General features: G+C 44.2%; 1 protein-coding gene across 1 annotated transcript in view; it reads right to left on the bottom strand.

Annotated features, from left to right (window-relative positions):
- tenm2a (teneurin transmembrane protein 2a) overlaps window positions 1-27,303 on the bottom strand; it is a 128,817-nt gene that overhangs the window by 15,448 nt on the left and 86,066 nt on the right. Inside the window, exons 6-17 of the mRNA XM_030739799.1 lie at window positions 18,992-19,114; window positions 17,336-17,541; window positions 16,546-16,741; window positions 14,910-15,011; window positions 14,199-14,393; window positions 12,582-12,782; window positions 9,400-9,585; window positions 3,976-4,122; window positions 3,498-3,708; window positions 2,288-2,407; window positions 588-849; window positions 45-312 (exon numbers count right to left, since the gene is read on the bottom strand). Of these exons, the coding sequence (XP_030595659.1) occupies window positions 45-312; window positions 588-849; window positions 2,288-2,407; window positions 3,498-3,708; window positions 3,976-4,122; window positions 9,400-9,585; window positions 12,582-12,782; window positions 14,199-14,393; window positions 14,910-15,011; window positions 16,546-16,741; window positions 17,336-17,541; window positions 18,992-19,114 (2,217 nt within the window). The remainder of the gene's footprint in view (window positions 1-44; window positions 313-587; window positions 850-2,287; window positions 2,408-3,497; window positions 3,709-3,975; window positions 4,123-9,399; window positions 9,586-12,581; window positions 12,783-14,198; window positions 14,394-14,909; window positions 15,012-16,545; window positions 16,742-17,335; window positions 17,542-18,991; window positions 19,115-27,303) is intronic.

Here is a 27,303-nt window from a genome sequence, read left to right as displayed (position 1 = left end):
GCCCCCCAGCACAGCTTTTCCCTCTATCCATCCCCTCCACTTACCGACAGCTTCAGAAAGCCCGTAGACCCTTTGCCCGTATGCATCTGTCTTATCCCAGATGTAGGTATATGCCAAGTTGGGTGAGGCATGGAACCACTTCTGGAAGAGGTGGCCCTCCACCGCTACCATCAGGTGAACCTTCAGAAGGCCCATGGACACCACGGCTGGAGTCATGGTGACCTTGAGGAGGGAGCGATAACCTTGGGTCCTGGAGCTTAGGTAGCACAGCTTTAAACTTGTGCCAGGCACCTCGATCTGCTCATGCAGCACCTGGAAGACAAAGAGAGGATGGTGGGAGAAAGGGATTAGGGGGATTAGAGAGAGAGGGAGTAATGGGGGTCACGCTTCCACTGATGGCTGAAGGACAAGAAATGGCAAAAAACAATGGGAGAAATAAAGGAATAGGAAAGAGGGAATAAAATGGGGGAACTATGGAAGCGGAAGGAGGAAGAGAGCTACAAAAGATAAGCGTACAGGAGAGTGGGAAGAGAGCGAGGGAACCAGAAGGAAGATTAGCCGGCAGCCAGAGGTCAGTGGTACTGCACCTGTGTCTCCGGTATGATGGGTTTCTCCCCTGGCTTGGAGCTGAAGAAGGAGGAGAGAGGGGATGCAATCACAAGTGGGTCAGGCCTGACGAAACCGCTCAGGTCACAGCCTGGGATCGTGTTCTCTTCTGTCTTAAGCACCAGAGTGTCCATAGCATAAAACTGGCTCCAGGGCAGCCACACGGTGCGCTCCTGGCTCAGGAAGGGGGCACGCTCGAACCGAAGGGTCAGTGATGCACCACCATTAGCTATCAGGTCAAACCTGGAGAGGTTTGTGAGAAGAGGATGGGAATGAGGTATATATATGAGGTATGGGGAGTGCTGTGGTGGATGGATAGGCCAAGTTATTTGGACCTAAACAGAGCTTCCTTTTTCTAAACAGTAATTACTCCACAACAACAAAACACCTGAAATAAATATTTCAACATTATTAATTACGGTACAAAAATGACTAGTACAACACACTGCAACAAGCCGACAACTTGAAGGCCAGCCTAGCCATCAGTTTGCTCTGAAATATGAACAAGGCGATGTTAGAACACTGGTTTCATAACAGAAGCGACTTTATTAGATGTTATCCTTTTAGCCTTTGTCACCGAATTATGGTTAACAGCTGCAGGTTAATGATTAGTAGAGGAAAAGGTCACACACACACACACACACACACACACACACACACACACACACACACACACACACACACACACACACACACACAATTGACATGTCTTATGGGAAATGGCCAGAGCTTTGTAAAGGAGCTGCAAAAGCCTCTAACAACTGGAAGAAAACAGTACTGAGCGAGACCAAACAAGACCAGACAGGGACGTGTTCATTCGAGACACAAGTCCATGAAGCTAGCAACTGCGTCTGGAATACAAGGTCAGTTAAACGTTACAAGAAGTTCAGATATTTCTTGAGGAAATTGCTGCAAAGAAACAAATGATAAAAGGGGATTGGTTAAAGAATATGACAGAAGACACGGGAAAAAAATGTATTTTTAATGTGTGGAGGTCAGGCTGAAGAAGCAGCGAATCAAATTTTGAAATAACATGTTAGAGATGTCAGTCGGCGTTAAGTTTAATAGAACTTCTAGGGGGGGAAATTGGACAGAACAGTCAAATCAAAGCAGCCTCCGAACTCGCCAAGCAGCTGGAATTCCTGCCGAGGAACTAAAAAGACATGTAAGATGACTCAACTAAATGTGTTTGGAAAGTGCCTATCAAAGGAAAAAAACTCAGAAATTCAGAATTGTTTAAACTGTTAAGGCTTTAACTTTGCTTTGATCACGCTTGTAAAATGTAAAATCGTGTGAAATCACGCAATCAAATCAAGTTTAGTAGAAGTAAAAGTAAGAAGTAATAAAGTAGGAGAAAGAATTTAAACTCTACATTTTCTTACACCTTTCTTCCTCTAAATTTACTACAATATACATGTGCTTTTTTTTTTAATATTTTCACTTCAGAAAAGTGTTCTAGTGTTACAATCCTCAGCTGTGTTATTCTTGCTACATACATTTACTCCTCTGCTATATGAAATCTCCGTTCTTTGATGTATCTAATTATTTGTTCCACCAACAGCACTGCTTCCTCATGGGATCACTTTTTCTAACCTAATCAAATCTAATTTAATAACAGAGCCTATGTGGTGAGGTAGTTTCCGTATTTCAGCAAGGAGTGCTGGGTGGCTGTTGTACATACATTCCATCCTGCCGTGTCAGCGTGTATCCGTAGTGGGGATAGTTGACAAAAGACACGTTCACCCCCACCAGAGGGGTTCCATCTGTAGTCAACACCTGACCCCGAATTAGAGATGCCAAGCTGGAAGAAGACAGAAGAGACACAGTGAGGGGAGCGAAAGTCAGTCTATCAAACCAGTCTTCCCAAACCATCCATCATCTGATTTGATTAATCTCTCCATCTTTCAATCATCCAATTTGCCCATTCAATTACTGCCCTGGTCTTCCACCACTCATTAATTAGAAACAATCAGCAGCCCCCACCATCTCGATGAGCTCACGTCAATCATGTAAACAAACCATGACAATATAGACGGGTATGTGTGCGTATTGTTAAGCGTGTGCGAAGAGATTGGCTTCTCAAGAACTAATAGACACAGATTAACATTTAAGCCTTTCAGGGTAACATCACTTTGATAAGTTATTTTCTTTGAAACATCCAATGTCAGCATGTGTAAATATATTTTGAGGAAAATCAGCACAGTGGACGGCGCTCCATGGCTCTTCTAAATCTATGGGGAATCTTGGCTTGCCAGCATTTGGCTCTGGGATTTGTTAAGGTCTTGGCTAGCTTTGCGAACCATTTCAAAGTCTATTTGATATTTGTTTGGTTTTTTTTTAGAAATCTAAAGACTGGATATTTTCCATGGCTTGCATTTATTCACTTAAATGTCAAATCTTCTAAGATTCGTGTTGAAAGCCATGCACGGTCGCTAACACAATACTACATTATTTGCAAACCTACCAAAAACAATAGAAAAATGTAGTCACCACAAATGATTTAAGTTCTTATCCAGCAGTCCTGCATTCATTATTGCTTTTTTATTGTTAGTTTGTGGGGCGATGAACAGTATCATGGGCTATTTTTTTTTTTTTTTCATTGGCTTAAGTAATTGAAATCTGATCCAGCCACCATTTTAGTAGGTTTTATCACTACACTACACAATATGTATCGATATCCACGGATAGCTTAATGTAAAAGCCTGATCCTCACATTTTAAAATGTTAGCTCTGTAATGTCTATGAGTAGCTTTTCTGTGGGCGGCTCATTTATGTCACATTCTCTAGATACTGTCTTAGTTGCTGGCAGTTGAGGACACCACTGCTGGCATGTATATTTTTTTCATATTGTATATTAATACATATCATATCATGTGTAGTTCCTGCTATACCTGGAGTTGAATGGATTTTCCGCAGGGATGATGTGGGTGCTGTCCCGGCCCACGAGCATCCTGACACGGTCGTAGAAGGAGCGGACTCGTGGCTGGGACATCGGGCTCTGCTGGATGACTAGCAGAGGGTCCCGGGAGCCCCGGCACAGTGGGCTGTTCTGGCAGGGACTCTGGATGCAACAGTCTGGGTCCATGCAGTCTGTCAGTCCATCTGATAGAAGAAGAGCAATGATAAAAGCTCTAAGGGATGCAAAAAAGCTTTTGAAGAATCTTTTTCTTTCACTAAGGAAAGTTTAATTTTGCCATCCATAGTGAGAGCTCTTCTCAGGAGACCTTGGCCTTAATTCTATTTTTTGTTTAATTTATTATTTTCTCTATCATCCTTTATTCCTTTTTAGAAGCAGTTTTTGCCAGATGAATTCCTAAAACTGAACTAACTACACCTCCCAACATTTTCTCCCGCTTTCCCACAACTTACCTCCTTCGTTGTCCTTGTTGTCGGCACAGGAGGTCTCCATGGCAACACTGCAACCAGGGCCCCTCCAGCCCGTCTGACATTCGCAATGCCAACTCTGCTGGCCCATGATGCACTGGCCATTTCCATTGCACAAGTTGGGACAGCCGTCTGGGAGAAGAGGACAGGAGAGGAGGGAGGGAGGGAGGGAGAGGAACAGAGGGATGTTTGTTTTATCATTAATGATGCACAGATGAACACATGCACGCACGCATTCACGTACGCACAAACACACACATGCTCATATGGTCATGATAGATCAATGAGTCACACTCAACGTGGCAACCACATAATGGTAGCATACTGCCAGTGTTGATTGTTCAAGAATCAATTCCAATCAGGAGGTCAGTTTTCATGCACACCTTTCCATCTATATGTCTCTGCACCTGAGAGATGGCTCCTAGTGTGTGTGTGTGTGTGTGTGTGTGTGTGTGTGTGTGTGTGTGTGTGGACAGCGGTGGATAGATCACTTTATTCACTTACTGGATGGAGCCCAACCCGATCATCTCTCTCTCTCTCTCTCGGTTGCAGTTTCTCTCTTGCTCTCTCTTACTTATGATTCAGTGTAGGTAATGGGATTCTGATGGCCTGAGAGTAATGCTTTCTCATGAGAGAATGAGATTATGCTTGACAGAGTGTGTGCGTGCATGTGCGTGTCTGTGTGGTGGCAGTCTATGAACTAATAAACCTTCACTTTAGCGTATGCAAAAAAAAAAAAAAAAAAAAAAAAAAAACCTTACCAGAATCTACGACCCTGGAGCCAAGTAAGTTCTGTAACCAGCATAGCAAGGGCACCCTCAACTCAGGAGTGAGTTTAAGGCAAGGAAGAGCAGACATTTTGAGGGACTCTGGATAAGGGAATTTGCAATTATAGAGGTACCATTTTCTCACTTTAACATCATCTGGTAACTTTTGAAGGCTTATATCATATGTACATATTTATGCTGTATATATATTTTAGACATTTTCTACAATATTAATATACTGTCATATTTGCCTATATGAGGCTATAAACCACAGCCAGTTATCTTAGTATAAAGACTGGAAGCAGGGGAATCAGCTAACCTGGCACATATGTTATAGTATCCATCTATCAGTCCTGCTAAAACCACAATAACTAACATGTTATATGCTAAAACTGAAGTGCGAAAACTTGCATTTTGTCATTTTACAGGAAGGTATGTGTGGGATTATTTCTTGCCAGGCAGCAGTGACTTCCTGCAGTGCTGTTACTGCACGTTGGCCAGGAATCCAGGATAAAATCCAGAAAGTTATACTGTTATACTGCTGTGGGCCAAAAAAAAGTCCCATGCATAACCCGTTGTAAAATATTTATATATATATTTTTTACACTTTGGCTTTTCCCCCCTGATTCCAGTCTTTATGCTAATCTTAGCCAAACGGCTGCTGGTTCCAGCTGAATAGAAAGATCTGCGATTACATCAATCTTTCACAAAATGCTCATTTGTTCCTTTAAATTGAGTCCTGTATTAAAATAATTTCACTAAATTGGGACCATTAAATATCTCCTAAATGCCATGAAATAAAAACTTTTATAAACTCACTATATTCCATTTGATAATTTGCACCCATGCTGAGACAACGTTCCCCATTAATAACTTCTTTTTTTTTTTTTAAAAGCCTTTAACTCCTAGCTTGCCTTACAACTTTCCCGTATTTTTCCAAATCACACCTCTCTCACGCAAGACTGTCTGTTTGCCACATTATAATCTATCAAGGAGCGGAGGGAGGGGTAAAAAAAAAAAGGCATGATGACACACAATGACAATGTTTTCTCTAGCAGCACAAAGAGCCCCAAACAAACTTGTCACAGTGATTTCCTCTTAAACAAATGAGGGAGCGGGATGCGACACTCTTAAGTCTACCCACGGGAGATGAAGGCAAAGAAAGGGTTGACTGATAAAACAATACGTGCATGCACGAAAGGCACTTATTCGCAAACGCTCGCACGCACGCACACGCCCAGCACGGCACACCCAGGAGATATGACCTGACATTTCTCACTCAGTAGCAGCGTGCCGACACAGAGTGAGGAAGGACAAAATAACCCAGTAAGAGATTATGAATATGAAATGCTTTTCACTGAGTCCTGCTCAGTAGATTAATGAACATATTTCCACTCAAGTTGCACTGTAGGATTTTGCCCTCTAACAAATCGCTGCATCTATAAAGCCATGCATTATGAATACAAATAGTGCAATCTAAACCGTGGCAGCAGCTAAATTAACAGCCATTTCACCTCGATTGGCATTTTATCATATGTCTCAACCACCACCACGATGAGGGGGGGGAAGTCAACAAAGGACTTTTAAAAAAGACAGCGCACCATCTTGCAGAAGGAGCAGGGAGCCAGAGGAGCTTAACAACGTTACTCAGTTCAACAAGAAGACTCAAATCAAAGGTTTTATCTTTAATTATGACCATTTTCTGCATCAGGGGACTGCTCATGATGCTGTATTAACAGTCAGGCTGGAATAGATTGTCCCCAAGTACTGAGCTTGGGGAACAAAGGCAGTTAGCAGTGATTGCCTGTTAAATGGAGTTGCCATTTAAAAGCAGCCAAATACTTATGAAGCACCCGGACAGGACAATCCATAGCGGGCATTGATTGGCTTGCCTGGGCAGGCCGGCACGAGGCTCCTCTCTCTTTAATGCCAGGACCGAGTCGATACCCCCTCATACTAACTAGAATAAAGTGGGATTTCAGAAACTATTAAGTCCACCCTCCCCAGTAATGTAGTTGGACTCTGATGAAATCCCCCTAAAAAGGAGAAGAAATTGCCTTGGGTTATGGGTGAGCACACACACACACACATACTGTGTGGCGTGTCTGTGGGTGTGGATGGTGGGGCATATGACTAGAAAGATATCGTGTAAGACTCCAAGGATGAAGTGAGAGAGAGGCAGGCGGAGATAGAGAAAGATAGAATGAGAACAAAGTGTATAAAAGAAACTAAGTCGAGACATTGTACTGAAAAGTTCCACCTTTCTCTCCATTCCCCTTGTACCCAGCTCTGCCTCCTCTAAAGGTCATAAAGTAAAGGTCACAGCCATAAATCCGCGATCACAGCTCTCAGATGGACCAGATAACTCTGTACTTTCTCAAATATACCCCACTCACCTACTTCTCCTATTCTTAACAAGCTACCTTTGAAATTACATTGATTGCTTTATCCCACATTGTTCTTTGACCTACCTCTCTGCTACCCTTTGGCTCCATCTCTTCTTTTTTACTCTCCGTCTCTTGCTCCCTCTTTAACCCTGCAATTTACCTTTTCTCTGGGTTGGCTCTTCATAAAACAATGAGAGCTATTCCATTAAGCGTAGAGGGTGAGAGGACACTCTCAACGGCGCTCCAGGGACCTGTACTGTCAGGCAATCTGTGCTGCTCCGTGCAACCCGACAGAGGTTCAGCTGCGGGGCTATCTATTAAGCATTCTTGTTGTGCGTGTCAGACAACTCACCTCAGACTTGAACCCCTCTCTGTGTGTTAACCTGAGCTGTTATTCTGTTTATTATTGAGCGATCTGACTAAACTACATATATTTTTTTGTTTTGGATTGTTTTGGTGGGGATGATGAAAGTTAGAAGTTCTTGAATTAATACTGTATGCTCTTTCAGTCACATGAGCATAATCAAAACGCACACACACACACACACACACACACACACACACACACACACACACACACACACACACACACACGTACACAAAATAAATTTAGCAGCCACTCTACCATGGCCACGACAGTTGCCACAAATACCCAAATGTAAACACACACACACACACACACACACACACACACCCACACACACACACACGCTTAACAGTTCTGTATTTATTTGACACCACATTGAGGCCTTGCATCATTGGCTTATGAAATTCACCAATTACCTCAAAAGTTCTTTACAACTTTCATCATTTTCTCCTTGTGTGAAGCAGCTGTGTTTACACGGTACACGAGTGGAATACCTGAGTGTTATGTGTTTGTGTTTCCAGGTTCCACGCTGGAAATATTAAGAAGAACACGCTCACACGCATGCACAACCACACTTTCACAGCACAGCCCCTCAACACTGCTGATACCACACTAGGCTCTACGGTACCCCACAACACATCAAGGCTCAATGACAGCTAACCCCTGCTGTAGTCCACTGCTGTAATGGGAGTGCACTACATGTAGGGAGTCATCATTGAGACTGGAGCCCTAATCTACGGACAGATAGCACCACAGAGTCTACAGAGCCAAGCCAGGCCAGAACCCACAAATGCAGCAGCTAGCTTCTACCACCACAGGCTAAGAAACAAAACACCAGAGTCAGATACGGTACCTGCTTTGTCAACCATGCTCCCATGGTCTGCAGTGGGAGAAAATGTGCAAAAGGTAAGAGATGTGGAGAGTTTTTTTTTTTTTTTTCTGAAAGAAATGCAAGCAACATCATGCAGAGCTGAAATGAATAACAGGCAAGCTGAGATAAGCTAACACTGAGAGTGTCTGGTGCTAGTGAAGTGTGCTTTGCGCCAAGCTGAGGCCTGATAACTCTTTCATCTTGGGCTGATGCTGCAGTCAAAGCTGCCCTACTTTCTGATGGGGGAAATCGGGAGATCATAAACTGTTATTCCCCTGTGCATATGTATGTGCTGGTGTGTGTAGGTGTATATAAATATATATATATATATATATGTGTGTGTTGCTATGTGGGTATTTTGGTGTTTGTTAGGTGTGTGTGTGTGTGTGTGTGTGTGTGTATCAGATTGCAATCACAGTGCTTTTGGTGACAAGGAAATGAGACTTTGTGTCTCAAAGCACTGATGGTGAATCAAAGGAATCTGGCACTCATCCATCCAAAGTGACAGTGATGTCAATATGAGACAGTGATTGACTGACAAAAACACTCACACACACGCTCTAGCACAACTGTGTGCATGCACACACCATAAACAAAGTGAGAGTTATTTTCTGATCGCAGTGAGGTGAAGTGTTTTTTTATTTTATTTTTTTTGCCTTTCATCACATAACTTTGGTGTTTCAAAGGCCATAAAAAACTAAGACTCCTGGGGTCTGCAGTTGAGAGGCAGCATAAAGCAGCTAAATCCTGCTCTTGTGTAATCTCCCACCCCCACTTCTAAGAAGTTTGCACCTCTTCCCTCTCTTCGCCCACCTTCTACATCAGCCCCTTCTTCAATTCCCCATAGTCTTCCTCTTGCTTCCACCTCTGATTTCCAAATTCCTTTAAGAAAGTATAAAGGAGCTGCCAGTTTATTCTGACTGGGTGCTGGTGTTTCTGTGCACACCCACATGTTGACACACAGGCACACACATCAAACACACACCTCCAGAAACACACTCACGACAAAAAGCTTACCGATGGTGCAGTGCTCCCCGTTCCAGCCCTGGTGACACTGGCACTTCCCATCCTTGCAGGTCCCGTGTTTGATGCAGAGTGGGTTGCACACGCGCTGATCACAGCCTGCGCCGGTCCAGCCTTCCTCACAGCGACAGGCTCCGCCCATACACACACCATGGGTTCCACAGTCCACAGAGCATACCTCTGAAGAAGAAAAATTTGGATCACAAACGGTGCTAGACTCAAAACTCTGTTTTTTTGTATTTATTGTTTTCAGTATTTTACAATTTTTCATATGCAGTCATGAAAAACTACGCACACCCCACCATTCAACAGCTCGCAGAACCACCTTTGCCAATGATAACTTGAAGTAATCATTTTCTCAGTCTTTCACATCTTTGTGGAGGAAATTTGGCCCACTCTTCTGTGCAATGTTGCTTCAGTTCATTGAGGTTTGCAGGCATTCATTTAAGCCCTCTTAAGGTCCTGCCACAGCATTTGAGTTGGTGTGAGGTCTGAACTTTGGGTCACTGCAACTCATTGACTTTTTTTCCTTTTCAGCCATTCTGCTGTGGATTTACTGGTGTGTTTAGATCTTTGATCATTGTCCTATTGCATGACCCAATTTGGGTTGAGCTTTAGCTGCTGGACAGATGACCTCAAATTTGACTCTAGAATACTTTGATATACAGAGGAGGTCATGGTCAGTCCCTGCAGTGGTAATTTTGGCTTTCTTTGGCCAGCTTCAAAACAAGCAGAAGTCATCACCCCTCCACCACCATACTTAAAGTTGGTGTGAGGAGTTTGTCCCAATATGCTGCATTTTTTTTTTTTTTTTCAAATGTGGCACTTATGGCCAAACATCTCCACGTTGGTCAAGTCTGTCCAAAGGACACTGTTCCAGAAGTCTTGTGGTTTTCTTCAGATGCAGCTTTGCTGTGCTGCCATGTTCTTTTTAGAGAGAAGAGGCTTCCTCCTGGAAACCCTTCGAAACAAGCCATACTTATTTAGTCTTTTTCTAATTTTACTGCATTGAACATTTAACATGCTAACTGAGGCCTGCAGAGTCTGAGATGTAGCTCTTGGGTTTTTTGCATTTTCTCTGCGCATTGCACGGTCTGACCTTGACGTGAATTTGCTGGGACATCCACTCCTGGGAAGACTGTGTTAACACACCAGGAAATTGCAAAAATTTCTGCTTTCATAGAGGTGCGTACATTTGCTGATGATCAGTTAATCAGGTGCATTTGATTAGCAGCCCCTGGCTGTTGCTTACCCTCTTAAATCTTATGGAAGCAGTAAGGGTGTACTTAGTTTTTCAGTCCTGCGAGTCCTGTGGAAACCTTCTTTTATACATGACCATGTGTATTCATAATGGACACTAATGGCCAATGTGCATGCTTGCTGTTTAGATGCATATATGTGCCATTTCATGGATAATATAAGAGCAAATGTTGCAAAGTACCAGGTCCTAACTTGAATTACCTTTACAATATGGTGATATGTCACCAAAACATCTAAAAAAAAAGTCATTTTTTCAATCGATTTAGTCAGATTTTCAACCTGGAAAACATTAAATGCTTCTGTGTTTGACTTCATATTACACTGGCAACAGCAAAAAGAGAGAACCTTGAGCTTCAAAACAATCAAATCCACATTGCACGTAAATACAACTCTGTCATGTATTTTTAATTAAAATCAGTAGTTATAGTAGTGCGACAACAGGGTTTATTTCCTGAGCCTCTATTACAGTCGCTGTCTGAGAGGCTCAGATGTTGCAGTCGGCGGCAGTGCATGTGGCGAAATGTGACAATCCCGCTTGTGTGCTCAGGACCCCCTGGTGTGCAGGGAACGTGGTATGTACAGACGTTTTGATACACACTTGCTGAGGGATCCTGCAGTGTGAAACAATGTTGTCTTTATTAAAGTTAAGCATTGCTTCTCTCATAACAAATGCTGGAGCTCTCGTCGTGCTCCTGAGGAAGCGTTCCCAGGCTGGCATGACGGAGGTGGCTGTCTACTTTCTAAAGTGGAAGCTTAACGGCTTCATTTTATTGAGATAAAGAACTGTGAAACCTCCTATCCCATTTTGGTAAACTGTATGTGTTACTATCCGCAGTGCAAGCACACCTCCAGTACATTCTTATGAAAGCCTTGGAACTAGCATTCCATAATCTCCCCATGTACTAGAATCACAGAACTGACTCCCAGAGCAATACATAACCAATTAAAAATTCGGATGATAATCACGAAAGCTTAGGATAGTTAGGATTCCTACCTCATTTCTGAGTAGCTCACTGACTGCAGCCTAATCATACCTCTTGGGTCTTCCGACTATGTCTACAAGACTCAAGAAAGTTTTACTGTGTTACAGCTATCTTGTTTAAACACTGAAATTGGCAAATGACTTTCAAAGAAAAATAAAAGTCTAAGTTTTTTCTTATTGGCTGACCCTCATAAACAATAGTTCTGAGCAGTAAGTGGGCGGGGCTTCTGCACTCAAAGCCAGAGGAGCACCCAAGATGACCATGTTAGGATATTCCCTCTCACTGACATCATACACAGTAGAAAAAGTTGTCTGAAATGGAGAGTTTAGAGCAGTTTAAGGCCCAAGCTTTTGGCTCATAGAGGTAACTTGACTAACATTACTTTAAAGTCTGGAATAATGAATAATGAGTTCCCTTTATTTTTTTTTCTTCCTTTTCTTTTTCATGTTCCTTTCATGTAAAAACCAGAGTACTGTAGTTTGCTATATAAAACTACAGTACTTTGGTGTCCCGCCGTTCCCAAATTTGGATTTTAAGCACTGCCCCGATAATCATAAAAATCTGTCATAACCATACTGTCACTGACAGTGTACTGAGAGAGATGATTTTATATAGTCTTGATAGTAAAAACTTGCCACATTTTTTGTTCCTGCTTGTTCCAATTTGGCTTCAATAATGCAACAGTTGCTGTACCCTGTTTCTGAGCATGTTGTAAATTTTTTTTTTTTTTTAACGATTTGGTAAATTTGGTCCAAGTGCAGCTTGAAAACCGGAACAGTATGAAATAAAATGGCAAACTAATTAGCCATACTGGGACCATGAAATATGTTTGGACAAAGGGTAATCAGCAGTCATTTCCCTCCAACTTTCACACCCACAACTCCATCTTTACCCGATATATCTGATTCTCGCAGCTGAACCAGCTTTACTCACCCATGGAGCAGTCGGGTCCCATCCAGTTGGGGTCACAGCTGCACAGCCCAGTGTCTGGTATGAAGGCACCATGGCCATGGCACTGATCTGGGCACTGGGCCCTGGGCAGCTCGCAGTGGAGCCCTCCCCAGCCTGGCTTACAGTGGCACTCCCCATTCACACAGATGCCATTGTTGGAACATGTTGGATCCATGCAGTCCACTGCATTAAGCCAGCGATACACAAATGTTAAAAAAAAAAAAAAAGCAGACAAAGAAAAACAAATTAACAAACACAAACTCAAAAATGTCACTTCAGAGCTGATGACAGAAACAAATTAATAGTTTTTTTTTTTTTTAAACAGATGTACCAGAGGACATCATTTCACTCTTTGTGTTTATAAAAAGATAATGAAATAAAGGAAAATGTTACCAGACATATTACTAAAGCAATTAAAGCACACGATAATGAATAGCTAAGTCTATAATTGGGGCACAGCAGCAAATGTGTTCCACTCTGAAAGAGCAGTGTGCTTCGCTGACACATCATTTGGTGTGAGGTTTTGCCTGTGTGCACAAGCGTGTGGATGCATTTATGTGTATGTGTGTGTCGTGCCAATACATGGGGAGAATCTGACACTGTCAGTCTGCCAGGTTTGACAGGCAGCTCTGAGTCCAAGCAGTGAGTGAAAACCAATTTGACAAATTACCTCCTCCCGGCAAATCGCCCACCCGCCCACCCACCCCTCCTCAGGCCTCCTCTCACTGCTCTGTCCTGGTCACTCGCATTTTCCCTCTCCCTCTCTCTCTCCTTGTCCCCTTCTTTGTGACACCGCTCTCTCCAGCCCCCCCCCTCTTCCCCCTTCTCCACCACCTCAGGCATGATTGACCCCACAGCACCCCATCGCACACGCAGTATTAATAAAAGCGCCCCCTCGCACACAACCTCGACCCTCCATTTCTGTTTGCCTGGCAGAAATGGCGGATCACGGTTATCGATTTTCATGTCGCTGGCACTTCAGGTAAATTGTTTGAGGGACTCTGCTGTGATGAATATCAGATTTGAGGCTGGAGGAGAAGGGGAAAAATTGGATGAGAGGGAGATCTCGGGGGGGGGGGCGCGAAAATGCTGACCTTGTTCTCAGGCCCTGTGTTTTGACTCCTTCTGTCACTCATCTCCTTTCTTCCCTTTGTCTGCTTTCTGCCGATCTTCTCTTTTCTTTCTCCTCAACCAGTTCTCTCTTTCTTCATACATATTCACCCTTCACCACCCCGAATCCAACTCCCTCCTCAGCATCTTTTATCCCTTTCTTTTTACTCCCTTGCCTTCTGATGACTGAGAATCTGGCATGCTGATCCTTCTTAACAAGGATCAATAGAGGCGATTTCAGCCCTTAATAAAATCTGTGATATGTTTGCGCTGCAGCGTCATACTTCATCTGTATATATATATGGAGGGAACGGACGCTCACTCAGCGAAAGATTATCCCACAATGAGCTGGTGTTATGGAGTGTATGCATCTGTAAATGTGTTGTGTTTGCTGTCCTGAAATCTTTCACCTTGCTTTCAAAACAATCAGTCAGAAGGATGAAAAGGGCAGATTAAACTATCATGTGCCATTACACCTCCTGCGCTCACCCTCTGCGCAGTTCGGCCCTTTGTAGCCGACGGAGCACACACAGTTTCCATCGGTGCAGGTGCCGTGGCCGCTGCAAAGAGGGTCTATGCACTGCGTGACAGGGACGTCGCATTCGGGTCCTTTCCAGCCGCTGTAACACACACAGGAGCCCTTGTCGTATTGGCCATTGCCGCTGCACAGCACTGGGCATGCCGCTGCATGGAGCAGAGAAAGGCAGAGATTAAACCCTGTGCATAAGAAAAAAAACAAAAAACCCCCCCCCAAAACAAAACAAAACAATTAGCAAGCTTTTTAAAGAGTATCAAAGCAGCGAAAAATGCACGTTCCCCACCCACACAGATCCACATCCCACCGTGCAGGAGGGTGAATAGAGTGGTTAAGGGGTTGGAGAGTGCCAATGACATGAAGAGTAATTACAGGCAGAGGTAACTAAACTATTCATCAAAGCTGTCTACCCCAGGTGAGCGCAGAGCCGGGGAGTCGTTAGCTAGGGGAGCTGCCATTCATCATCAGTCATCTTGTCTCAGCTCCACCTAAGGCCATGCACCATCTTGCTACTCTTAATCCTCTTCTGCCTTTTTTTTTTTTTTTTTTGCACAGAGCTGAGATGTGTCTGCTCATCTAATTAGACAGCGGAAATGACACCCCCCCCCCCCCAAAAAAAAAAAACTTGCTGTGATGGAAGAAACGCATTCGTAAACAGCTAATACCTTTGGAGCAGTCCATGCCATGGAATCCTGGGAAGCAGTGGCACACACCAGAATTGCACTCTCCGTTGCCATGGCAATTGCGCGGGCACTCTTGCACTGAATCTGTGAAGAAGATGAAGTGAGACACAGAGACAGAGAGAGCGAGCGAGAGAGGAGAGGGGTGAGACAGTTTGACGGTAAGCATCAAAGCCTTCCATTAAACCATTGGCACAATTCATTCTTTAAGATACTACAAATTGAGTCGAGGCGCTCCGAGTCTCACAGTCACACAGACATCAAACGCCCTCCTCCAAGATTCCATGCATTCCTTTTCTCTGCATTTTTCATAGTGTGGGAAGAATGTATTATGAATCAGCCATTTCACAAGATGGTATCCACCAATGCTCCGCTCACAGAAAATTCAGAGTATTCCCTTCCATTCTCCTCCTCCCTCCTCTTACGTCCTTTCTATCCAAGCTTTGGTTTTTCGCTCCTCACCCTCGCCCGGCCCCACCAAAGTCACTAATATTTCATCCAGCTGCTGCTGTTTGGTGCAGCTAGGGCAGATTTTAGCTGGACTCTATGAGCTGGGTGCATACGCGAGTCAAAAGGCCTTCTAACCCACTTAGCAGAAATGAAACAGTTTGGTTGGAAGAAACGGGGTCGGTGCTAATCATAAGGAGGCTTCTTGGACACCCCCCCCCCCCCCCCCCCCCCCCAATTTCCTCCTTTCCATATGCTTCTTCCAATTTCCACTCTTCTTACACAAAGAATTACACAGCCAAGCTACACTGCCTCTCCTAACACTTCCCCTATTATATGTCCCCAAAAAATCTAAGCCCCTCGCCTCCCTCTTACCCTAATGCCACCCTCTCTTTCACTGTCCTCTTCAGCTCCTCCTCCTCCTGTCCTTCACTCTACTTCATCCCATTCTGGCTTTGCCCCTACCATTAGGCCTTTCTTCCAACTCCCCCTCTAACTACTCCACTCTCATTCTGCCCCTGCCGCCTCCGCCTCTCCATCTCTCCACTACTCCAACTGCTGAAAGCCCTACCCCTCCGTTATTGCCAGTGAAGGATTCTTTCACTCTGCTTGACTCTTTCTACTAGCCCCCCCCCACTTTGTTCTCACACTCGTGGCTCGAACACGACCGAAATTATCGGGTTGCGATCCTAAAATCATTTTGTTTACAGGGGCTGTGACACTGTGATCCTCATCCACCTCAAAGATTAACACAAGAGGGAAGTGATTATAATTTTTTTTTTATTAAAACTGTGCTTTTTATGCATGCCACACTGTTGGACATATTAAGAGTGTCCAACTATGTTTTGGCAAATATACATTTTTAACTCACTGAGCAGTCCTTCCTACTTGACAATGTTACTATGGTTGTATCGCCATTGGCAGCATTGTGCACATGCTGCTGGGGAGCATTTTTGCACATTAAGAATGTGTAAAGTCTGAGAAACTGATGGAGAATCTATTTGACTAAAATAGTACCGTTGCTCTATCATCAGTGGTAGTGAAAGTTTCTGTCTGCCTCCTTCTAACCAGCTTCTAAATTCTGGAACTTAATCTCATTTTCACTCCCGTTCTGCTTTTCCCTGCTGCACTGCCATCCCTCCGCCCACAACGACAAATGCTGACTCTGTCTCACCCATGACATTTGTGCTGAAGGAAACCGTCTCTCTCTCCCGACCATCGTTGTAGAAGGCCAAGTGCCAGGCGCCGGCGTCCAGGTACTGGACAAACACTGCCTCATTGAGGACCACGGTTTGGATGCTCCTCCTCTCCCGTGGAGACTCCACCACGCTCCACTTCTCCTTCCCATCGAGGCGCTCCATATAATCATACTGAGGAGAGGAAAACGTGTAAGAGCAAGTTCAGTGGTGAGCCACTTTTTTAGGCTTCAGAAAAAGAGCCATAGTTTTTATATGCTTGAGGAATCAGGTAAATAAGACAGTTGGAAATGACAGTGAAGCATGAGGAAAGAAACACAAAGCTCCTTGCAGGGTTTTCTTTGGGTGTCTGTATGCATTGCAGGGGAGTGTTTTTACAGTTGCCCCAACTGTGCAGTTTTACCAGCTGAAGTAAGGTCAGGCAGTGAAACAGTTATCTGGATGCAATTATCCCTTCCTACAAATCGAATCCATTGTTAATGGAGTAGCTTCTAATTAATAAGAGGCAGTAAAAGTTACATTACTGTGAAATTTAATTAAGTGTAAATCTTAGTCTAAATGAGTTTTTTCAAACAACATTACAATGAATCACAAATGAATTTTAAGATGTCCCAAGAAACAAGCACATTTCTTTTTTAAATACATTCTCCACTGAGATGAATATGAAGATTATTCTTTCATTATTAAGCTTTCATAATGAACAAAATAATAATTTTTGCGAGTATCCCATTAGCCCAAAGATGTTGATGATGCTTATACAGATTTTACCTGTGCGTGTGAAGGAGGCAAGCCCTTGCGGATGTACACCCCGAATAGGGCATCTTTGCCGAGGGAGATGTTGAACTTCAGGAATTGGGGTTGGCTGAGGTGGAGCAGGGACCTCCAAAACACTCCTGGAGGGACTTCTTGGGTCACCCGCCTCCCAACCTCAATGCTGCCCGAGTCTATACTGCTGTTCCGGCCTGCCCATGGACCTGGAGAAAGGGGGAAAGAAACTGCATAATCTGTGATTCCAGACATTGATTGGTAGAGTCAATAGTTAATCATCGCCCTTTAATGGAAATAATCTAGCACAAACATTGAATAGTAGAGGACATGCACCATTAGTTGGGCAAACTGCTCAAAGTTTATGCTAAAACAAATGCTGTTACACGTCATATGCGTGATGCAAAACGATGCCTTTGTATCATAGGCTGCAAGGCTGTTGACTCTGTTGTCTGGGCTGAAATGATAGAGGGCTGATAGAACTGCAGAGCACAGATTTCCAAGTAGACAGGCCCGCACAGAGAAACATCCTGCAATCAGGTCAGTCATCTAACAGCACAGTGTCGGAGCCCGGAGAGGGAAAAGACGGCAGTGCGAGTGTGCGCGTGTCTGTGTGCGGAACAGCAAAGAAATAAAAGTAACAATGTGGAAAAACAACAGCAGCATCTGGCCCAGACAGTCACACACAGCAGTCCTCTCATTAATACAGAATACAGACACAGAGCAGCAGCCCACACGTACCTATAGTACACGCTGTGTATGTTGCAGAGCGAGATCGAGCGAGCGAAAGAAGAATAGATGGAAAAACCGCATGGGGGCCTTTAAAGAGAGGGGGGGGGTGAGTGAGGGGAGCTTTACCTCGCTGCTGACTGAAACCTAGCTCAACACAACTCAGCAGAGTGGTTAAACAGCATATACAGATAGCACAGCTACTACTGCGTCATGAATTATAGAAATAATTTATGTGGGCGAGGCTGTCTGGATGAAAAAAAAAAAAACCCAAACAAACCCAACAACTGCTGGGCTGTTTTACTGTTTAACACAGCAGATACAGCATTTATAAGCCATAAAGGAAAAGGCTGACATTCTTCTTGTTTGCAACAAGCAATTTGGTAGTCCGTCCTTCAAAACTTTCTGACTTTCCTGCACTGGGTGTTGCATTTAGCCTCAAGCCAGTGAAGATATAAATATTCAAAAATGCATAAAAAAAATACTTGGCTTTGCTGTAGAAGTACAAAGTAATTTTGTTGATTTTACACATTTGGCATGCTAATTAGTATGTTAATTTGGATTAATGCAGCCACAATGGTACAAAAATGGTGGAAGCGATTTGAAATAAACTTCAGCGTCCCCCCCCTCATCAAAATGAAGGATCACTGGAGCTCTGTGGCACAAAGAAATGAGTAGGCTTTGGCTGCACAAACAATACTTGTTAGGATCTATTTATTGTTGAATTTGTTCATTTCACAAGCTTGTTGCTAAGGAAAAAAAAAACCCTCCAGAACATTAGCAGGCTTAAGCTTTAAGTTTAATACATATATCTATTTTTTTTTAACGTGTAAAGTGCTTGCTTCTTCAGGCAGGGATATATATGTGTGTGTGTGTGTGTGTGTGGGTGTGTGTGTGTGTGTGTGTGTGGGTGGGTGTTGTAGTTCATACCTCTCCCTCCAGAGGGCAGTGTGGCCACATCACTGTTGACAGGCAGACCAGCTCCCAGTCCGTTGTTTAGCACGGGGCCGTCGGATGGCTTCAGCTGCCACGTCAAACCCAGCAAGTTGATTGCTGCACGCAGAGAGATGGAGAGTGAGGATGCAGGGGAGGAAAGGGAGGACTTGAGTGGTGGAAGGCTCAAGCTGAAGGCTCATGAAGGCAAAGAAATACCAGACCAGCCCTCTTAAATCTGATCTGTCATTTAGACGGCAAATCCTGTAGCATTTATAAAATGATACCCCCGTATATAACACACACTTATCAAAGTGGCAGGTACTGCTAGTTAAAGCGCACAAACAAATCTTATAAATCAGGCAATTAAAACCCCTAAAAAAAAAGAAAATCCTTCTTTCTTTTGCTTTCTTAACCCCAACCTCGTGCAACCATTTTTCACAGGGAAAGCATCTTCAGCTTTTATTTGGAAGCCTTTACACCATCTCACAGAGAGCAAGTGACAGATTGCTCTCTGAAGAGAATGCTCTATGGCTCTCCTTTCGCTTCTCCTCTTCTTTTGTCCTCTGTTGTGTTATTGTGTGCTGGTGGTATAAGGCTGCTCGAGTGTGTTCGCTCTTCACTTTGTCAGCTCTTTACTCTCCCCACGTCTCTTCCCTCCTTAGCCTGCTGCCAAGCGCCCCCCCCCCCCCCCCACCCTCTAAAAAAAACAAAAAAAAAACAGGCAAGAGAAGAAAAAAAAAAAAGTGAGCAGAAAGACTGTACTGCAAAAGTTCAGTGATTTATTTGGTGACAGGTATGTTTTCTGTTTGTTGTAAATGATTGTTTTGATCTCTTTAATGCCTTCAAACAATCTTTGTAGTAGAAAAATTGGAGATGAATCGCCTGCTCATGTCTGAATATTGAAGATAACGTTATGTTAAAGGCAGAATGCACCTGCATTTCCCTCCATGAACACTGTGATGTGAGCTTTGATGATACACGCAGCACGGATGTGTGATTGAGTCCAGTGCATTACGTAGGCGCTATTGCACGGTTCTCAGCGTCGGCCTCATCCCCACCACAGAAGCCTTGCAACACCTGAATCTGAAGCCTGGGAATCAATTTCCTTCTTGTCAAATTCTATCTCTACTCGCCAAAGGGTTTGCACACACAGGGGTTGAGTGTAAAAGTTGCAGAAGAAGGGGATGCGGCTTTACGATTTGCTGCCGGGGCAGACTCATTCTCACCCCTGATGTCCCATTGCTCTGTTTCTCTCGCCCTGCTTCTTTGTTTCTTCCTTTTTATGCTTCCTCTCTTTCCCTCGTTCTTCCCTCCCTTGCTCCTGGTCAAAAGAAAGCGCTGACACCTTGGCTGCTGCCCGGCCTCCACTGTCAGCTCTTTTTTATTTTTCATGTGTGAGGGGGCTGGTACAGAAAACAAGAGACAGAGTGAGACAAGCAAAAGAGAAGTCCCCCCCCCGCATCTCTTATCCCTGCTATCCACCTCTTGCCCTCTCCTCTTTCATTGGGCTGACCTTCATTCCTCTTCTACTTTTCCTTTTAATTCCCCTTTTTTCTTCCTTCTTTTCTTCTTATCTTTGCCTGTCCCTTGGTGTAGATAATGCAGACATGCATTCACGCACGCACGCACACACACACACACACACACACACACACACACACACACACACACAGGTGCACGCAAAGATGGTATCAGAGGGAGCAGTCGATTGAAAGCTTGCCTATTGAACCATCTGGAGACAGTAAGCAATTGTGAGTCTATTGTGACGGCACTCTCAATCTAGGTCATCCCCAAGAACACACATACCAGTCAGCCCTATGGTTAGCTTACGGTGTGTGTCTCATCATTGTGTCGGTGAGGGTTGGTGCACACTCTTTTTCTCAAATTTGTTTTTCCTGTCTGCTTTTTTTCCCCCTTCTTCTTCTTCATCTGTGGGTGGCTGTGAAAAGTTGACCAATAGATGGCACACTTACTCCTCAGTGACAGGAGCGCAAAAGCCAACAATTTGTCAACAGGATTCTTGTGCAGCAAGACACAGAGCAGGAGAGACACGCAACAAAAAAGAAAGACAAAGAGAGACACTTGTTATCATTCTCTTTACAAGTGCCATCCCTTATTTCAGCAACACTTCTAACTTTGTTAGGGTGTAATTTTAGCTGAAATGAAACTGCTGAAATTGATGTATTTAGCTTTGTGTTGCCATAATTTTAAGCATTTTCTTTTCTGATCATAATTGCCATAATTACTGTTTTCAAACTGGATTGGAAGGCTTTATTAAATACCATGCCAATAAAGCCTATCTGAATCAAATTCGACTGACAGACTTGGGAAGAACAAGAGAGATAGTCAGACTTCGGCTGCTTTTCTTTTTAATTTCTGTCTTCTCACTTATGTTAATTTTGACAGACACACACACACACACACACACACACACACACACATACACACACACACACACACACACACACACACAGAAAGATCACAGAGAAGCAGGTTTAACAAGCAAACGAGTCCGATTAAAAATAGATCAGTCGCTTCTTGAGGTTTTTATGTAATCTCAATGCATAATTCAGACAGGCAAAGTGCTTGCCAGTATCATCTGCAAAAGACAGCATCTGAAAAAAAAAACAGCAGCGCACGTGATCCTGTGATGACAAAAAGGACGGGATGAAGATGGACAGAGAAACAAGGGAGGGGAAAAGGACAAGGTGGTGGCCAGGCTCGGAGAGAGGGCAACGGTCAGGCACTCTCAGAGAAATTGTGCCAAACCTCAGCGCAGAGGAGGAGAGGAATGGGGAACAGAGAGAATACTGGAGGACAGCAAGAACTGAGAGAATATTAAAGAACATATAAAATCCCCGGAGGAAATATAAAAAGAAGAGCAGAGAAACAGGCTACAGATGATGTTGCAGAAAAAGGGAGGAAAAGATGAATAAAGGCCCCCAAGGATGAAATGAGGAAGGGGGAAGAAGATGGCAAGTGAAGAGAAGAAAGATTTAAGGGATAAGTGGCCCTGTATTCATTGACTGGTTGGGTAAAAAAAAAAAAGGATGGTGGTGATTCATCCTTTGACAGTAAGTGGTTCACAACATGGGCAATCAGGCAGAAATACAATGCACATGCGCCTGTTTTGAGAAATATTTATATATCTCAGAGTTAAAGGGTGTAAATGGATTTCTGCATGAGAGAGGAAAAAGAGAGAGGCAGAGATGGAGAAAGGTGACTTTGCAGCGAGTGTCCCCTGACTGGAAAATATTGTATCATCATCATTCTGTTCTCTGGAACATGTTCCAAATGTTCAAATTCCCCCCACCCCACCTCCTTATGTCTCTCACCCTTTTCTGTCTCAACTCAACCTTATCATTGCCTGCTTAAACGGCAGTGTATCCCACTGAACCATTTACGATGCTGCTAATTGCTCAGAAGGCAGAGACCGGCTTCCTGCGTGTTGTCGTATGTAATCGCTTGCAATGCAACTAAAATTGCACAAAGAGCACAAGCCTGCGTCGGCGTGCACGCACGCAGACACGGGGCAACACTTTTTCATTTTGCCTTCTCCCCTGGCCATCCTGATAAATGCATATTAACCGTTCTAATTCACCACTAAATTAACAACTCTGACCTCAATTAGGGCAGTAATTGTAGCTAAGACCAGCCCCACCCCACCCACCCATCATCCAGGGCCTGCCTTCTAATTGGTTTAGGAACCTTATCCCCCACTCTTTTTAGCCCCCCTCCCACCTCACACACTGCTAGCGGATATGTTTGGTGCCCAAAACAAATGCATGAACAAAAAAGCAGCCACTTGAGAGAAAAAGAAGCATCTTCTCTGTATCTTTCTCTCTGTACCTCTGCGGCACAGGGGTGCAGTGCTGCTAATATTGAAGAGACTGAGGAAAGAACAGTGCGCCGCCTCAGGTTCTCAATATTCAGGCCATTTGGGACATTTCTCAGAATTTACCACACAATATCCACTTATGTAATCTATAAATAAAGCAGTTTTCTCTCTCGGCTAAGTTTTGAAGGCGCTGCTTGCTGAGATCATTTAGAGTCTCAGACAGAGGAACGGGGGCGGCGGTTGGCTGCTGCCCTTGGGGGTCATATACACTGAGAGAAACAATTTGTCTGCTTCTGAGTGTGTATCTGTGTATGCATGCTGAAAATTGCATGGTATTAAAAACAAGCGCGCACACACACTGCAACCCCCGACGGGACCTCCTCACCCAGCTGATGCAACTGAACTGTAATTGACTGCAACACAAAAGGTTATGCGAGTTGCTGGCAGCTCCTACCTGCACGGCTGTGCCTAGCCGAGAGAAACGGCAACTCACTCAATCACACAGCCGAAATGGCTTCTTTATTGGCACCGAAATATTGAGAAGGCCCGGTGCAGACGTAGTCACGCACGCATGCGCGAGCGTGTGTGTGTGTGTGTGTGTGTGTGTGTGTGTGTGTGTGTGGGTGCGCGTGCGAGCACGTGTGTGATTGGTTAAATGAAAAGAGATGTGAATCTGAGTGATGTCCTCCTTTCTGAATCCTCATTTCCTCTTCAGATATCTCTACCCTGAAGCCCCCTGCACCCCCCCCCACCCCCACTCCATCAACCCACTCTGCCTGGTCTCATCCCTCCCTTTCTACCTCGGTCCTTTCCCTCTCATCGATCTGTATTAGAAACAGGATATGAGGAACTATGCTATCTTATCACACATCAGAGAGTGGGAGAGAATGAGTGAGGACGAAAGACGGAGAAAAGAGTTCGCTCTGGAGGCCAAGAAAGGGAGAAACTGAAAGAAAGTGAGAGACGGAGTGGGAGAATAAAAAAAGGGAGGACAGCAATTTCTTTTCACTTTGCCTTCATCCATCTCCTGTTTCAAACACAGTAACAGTGAAGCACCATGGGCCTAATTGGACTAACGATTGGGGCCCGATAAGACCCGCACTAATGAATAAATGAATGAGGAAATAAATGAATGAAATGAGCCCATGCACACTAATGCACAAAGCAGTATGAGCATCGCTCAGCAGTGACATCACTGAGGATGCGAATCTTGGGTTTATGCACACATGGGTACTATTTCCTCCAATGCATGTACAGAAGCTCCAGTCAAAGAACAAACACTGATGTCACTGCTTATACAACTGCGCTCCCTGCTTTGCATTACCTTTACCAGTGCATTGACCCATGTATCCCTCTGGTGCAGATGGTATAGCACCTTGTGCCTGATCCTGGCCATGCCCTGGCCATTTTTCTGGACTGGCAACGTGCGGTAAGATCCTAACCTTTATCAGTCCGACAGGCCCCGCTGCTGCGGACACACGCTCCACGTCTGATCCTTATGCCCAGGTTCCTGCATTCACCATATGCCCAATTGCGACTTCACCTCCACACACACACACACACACACTCACACATTAAATGCACACGCAGACGCCTACACTGGCATGAGTGACACATCCTGACCTCTAGCTGTTCCAACTTGGATCAGCAGAAGGGAAGCCACATGCAATGTGAGAGGGGACTTTGGGGTCAAGGAGGTGTGTTTGGAAAGCAGCCACAACCTGCATGGCCAACAACTCCCCACTTGATTGTCTTGAGTTGGTTTTATGCTTACTGATAAAAGAAGCAGTCTTATTAAAAATAAATAAATAAGAACTTTGGCTTATAATTAATTAGCATTTTCTCTTTATAAAACAAGCATGCGCTTTAGAAGTTGTTCTAGCCTAAAGGGTGATTAAGATAGGAAAAAAAAAATTCTCCTTTGCTTTCATGCTTTTATGATTTGTGTTTATTTTTAATGTGAAATAATGAATACTTTCTAAACCATCAATCATTTAGCCTGTTAAGAGGAATAGACTTTTGTATATCCGATTTAAAAAAATACAAAATCTTTGACGTGTAATTAGCTGCCTCTTTGAATCTTTTTTTTTTCCCCCCAGAAGAGTACCACAGTAGTACTTTCCATCCTGCCAGGGCTGGGTGCATAAAATAAATATAAGAGCCCTAAAGATGACTGATAAGAAAAGGGATGAAGAACTAATGTTGTATTTCTAGTCCAGAAACTGTTCAATTGGGAGAACAGTAAAATCATTAACATGTGATTATGTAAGGGAGCAGTGATAAGAATGCACTGTAGTGAGACAGTTGTAATCGGGCAGAATGGGCAGTAAGCGATTGCGATCAGTCTGGGGCAGGAAGACGGCGGTGATGGATGGAAAGTGGTCGGCTTGGAGGCATGAAGGTCACGCTCGATGACAGTGCCTCTGTGCATGTGTGTGTGTGTGCGTGTCTGTGTGGAGTGTGGTTCTGTTGAATCAACAGACAGGGGAGCTGAGAGTAAGACTAAAAATACATTGTGCCTGTGCACGTGCATGCACGCGAGTATGTGTGTGCGCTCTTACTCATTAGTGGTGACAATACCATGTGGATTATGCCACGCCGCCTGACAAATTCCGCAGATGCACACATGCACACATCCGCACCAAACACCCCTGCAAAGGTGACACAAGCGCCCGCTAGCAAGTTTACTCATTGCAGTCAAGGGCGCACCTGTGTATGTGTGTGCATGTGTGTGCGTGTGTGTATGAAAACCTGGGCGCAAGTAGTTTGACACGACCTCGATTTCTCATCCATCAAACCAGCCTCTCCTCTCATTCCTTGCGACAGTGCATTTCTTTTCTAGCTGTTTTTCCCTCCTGCTGCACATTTTTTTGTTCTCAGAGGTTTACATCCTTTTTCTCTTTTTTTATCCTCTCTTAACTTCTCTTTCTCGTCACCCCTTGTCCTTCACAGTCTCTTTCTGTCCTCTGTCACACTCCCTCTGTTCTCTGCTCGCTGTGATCAATTAGGAGACATTAGTCCCACAGATATTCCAGGTGACAGAACCCTCAGGAGGCCACGCTCTCCTTCATCTCTCCTCCTTCTGCCTCCCCTCAGTTTCTTCTCTGCACACCTGGCTGTCTTGTCACTCCTGCTCCACCTCCTCCTCCTCTCCTCTTCTTTTCTCAGTAGCACAAACAACAGACCTCACCCCCCATCAGCCAATCTCACACCTTACAGTGCTGACAGTGACATATCAGCCCTCCTCTCCTCTGTCTCTCCACTGATCCACCCCCCCCCCTCCTTTTCCTTTCCCCTTTATGCTCCCCTCTGCCCCCTGTGCACCAACTCCATTCCATCCCGTTCCTTTTTTCTTTTCCCACCCCTCTATCTCGTTCTCTCCAGGTTGCCATTCACAATGATGGACCTGTCTTCTCTCCTGTATGCCAACCGTTCACCTGTATCCTAGCAACCACCTCTCCTTTGGCTCTGGAGCTCCATGCGGAGCAAGCAAACAAGACGCCGGGGGAATGAAGAACAAGCACTCTCGTTTATCCTCCTCCCTCCATCCGTTCAGTCATTCCTTCACACGTAAAGAGGAGGCCATACTCCACTGGAGTTTGGAGGAAAAAAAAAATACTTTAACTGAAAATGTCTGTCCTCACTTACAAATAAACTCTCCCGAACTCGCACAGACACAAATAACGACTCGCAGCTCAGCTGCGTTTTCATGTACATTTACCTCATCCCCAAGGTTTCATTCTAACAGTAGGAGAAAGTAAATATTCTCTAAAGAGATACTCTTGAAACATGCAAACTCCTGCTTTTCTAAAATGTCCTCAATGCGTACATATACGTGAAAAATCTGGAAGATTGTTAAGGAAATTATTATTATTTTTTTAAATTTACATGAAGTCCAAAGGAAGAAAAAAAAAAAGGAAAATAATTTGAAGGCCAGCACGCTCTCTGACACACGGAGGAGTTAGGCGTTCACACACACACACACACACACACCCACACACACACAAAAGCACACAAAAAAGAAAAAGTGCTGTTCAGGCACATGTGTCCTGGTGTAATTTATGAGTGGGCTCCTGGGCGGACGCCTCAGAGGGGTCCTCTTCACGCTGCATGGCTCTGGGTGCTCTGCACAATCCCCCCAGTGAGTGCTGGGCCCCACGCACACATAACACACAAAACAAGGTAGTACAAAATCCCCCTTATGAGTAGTGAACTCGCTGCACGATTAACGCTACAAAAAGCATGGTAAACACAAGGGTTTCAGGCTTGGCAGCACTGCTACAGCTTTGTTCAGCACAGACAAAACACCGGAGCAAAAACATTTTCTTACAACAGCTGAAAAGGGGCCACGGTTAGCAATAGTAATAATAACAATAAAGTATCATTTCAGCTTTGTTTCAGCTTACTGAATTAGAGCCAGTTGGACAATTAAGTTTGGTGGTGAAGCACACACACTGTTTGGCATATA

Source organism: Archocentrus centrarchus, chromosome 10 (assembly GCF_007364275.1).
Source record: "Archocentrus centrarchus isolate MPI-CPG fArcCen1 chromosome 10, fArcCen1, whole genome shotgun sequence".
Lineage (NCBI taxonomy): Eukaryota > Metazoa > Chordata > Actinopteri > Cichliformes > Cichlidae > Archocentrus > Archocentrus centrarchus.
Note: the sequence above shows the minus strand (reverse complement) of the source record. Positions and strands in the feature narration are given on the sequence as shown.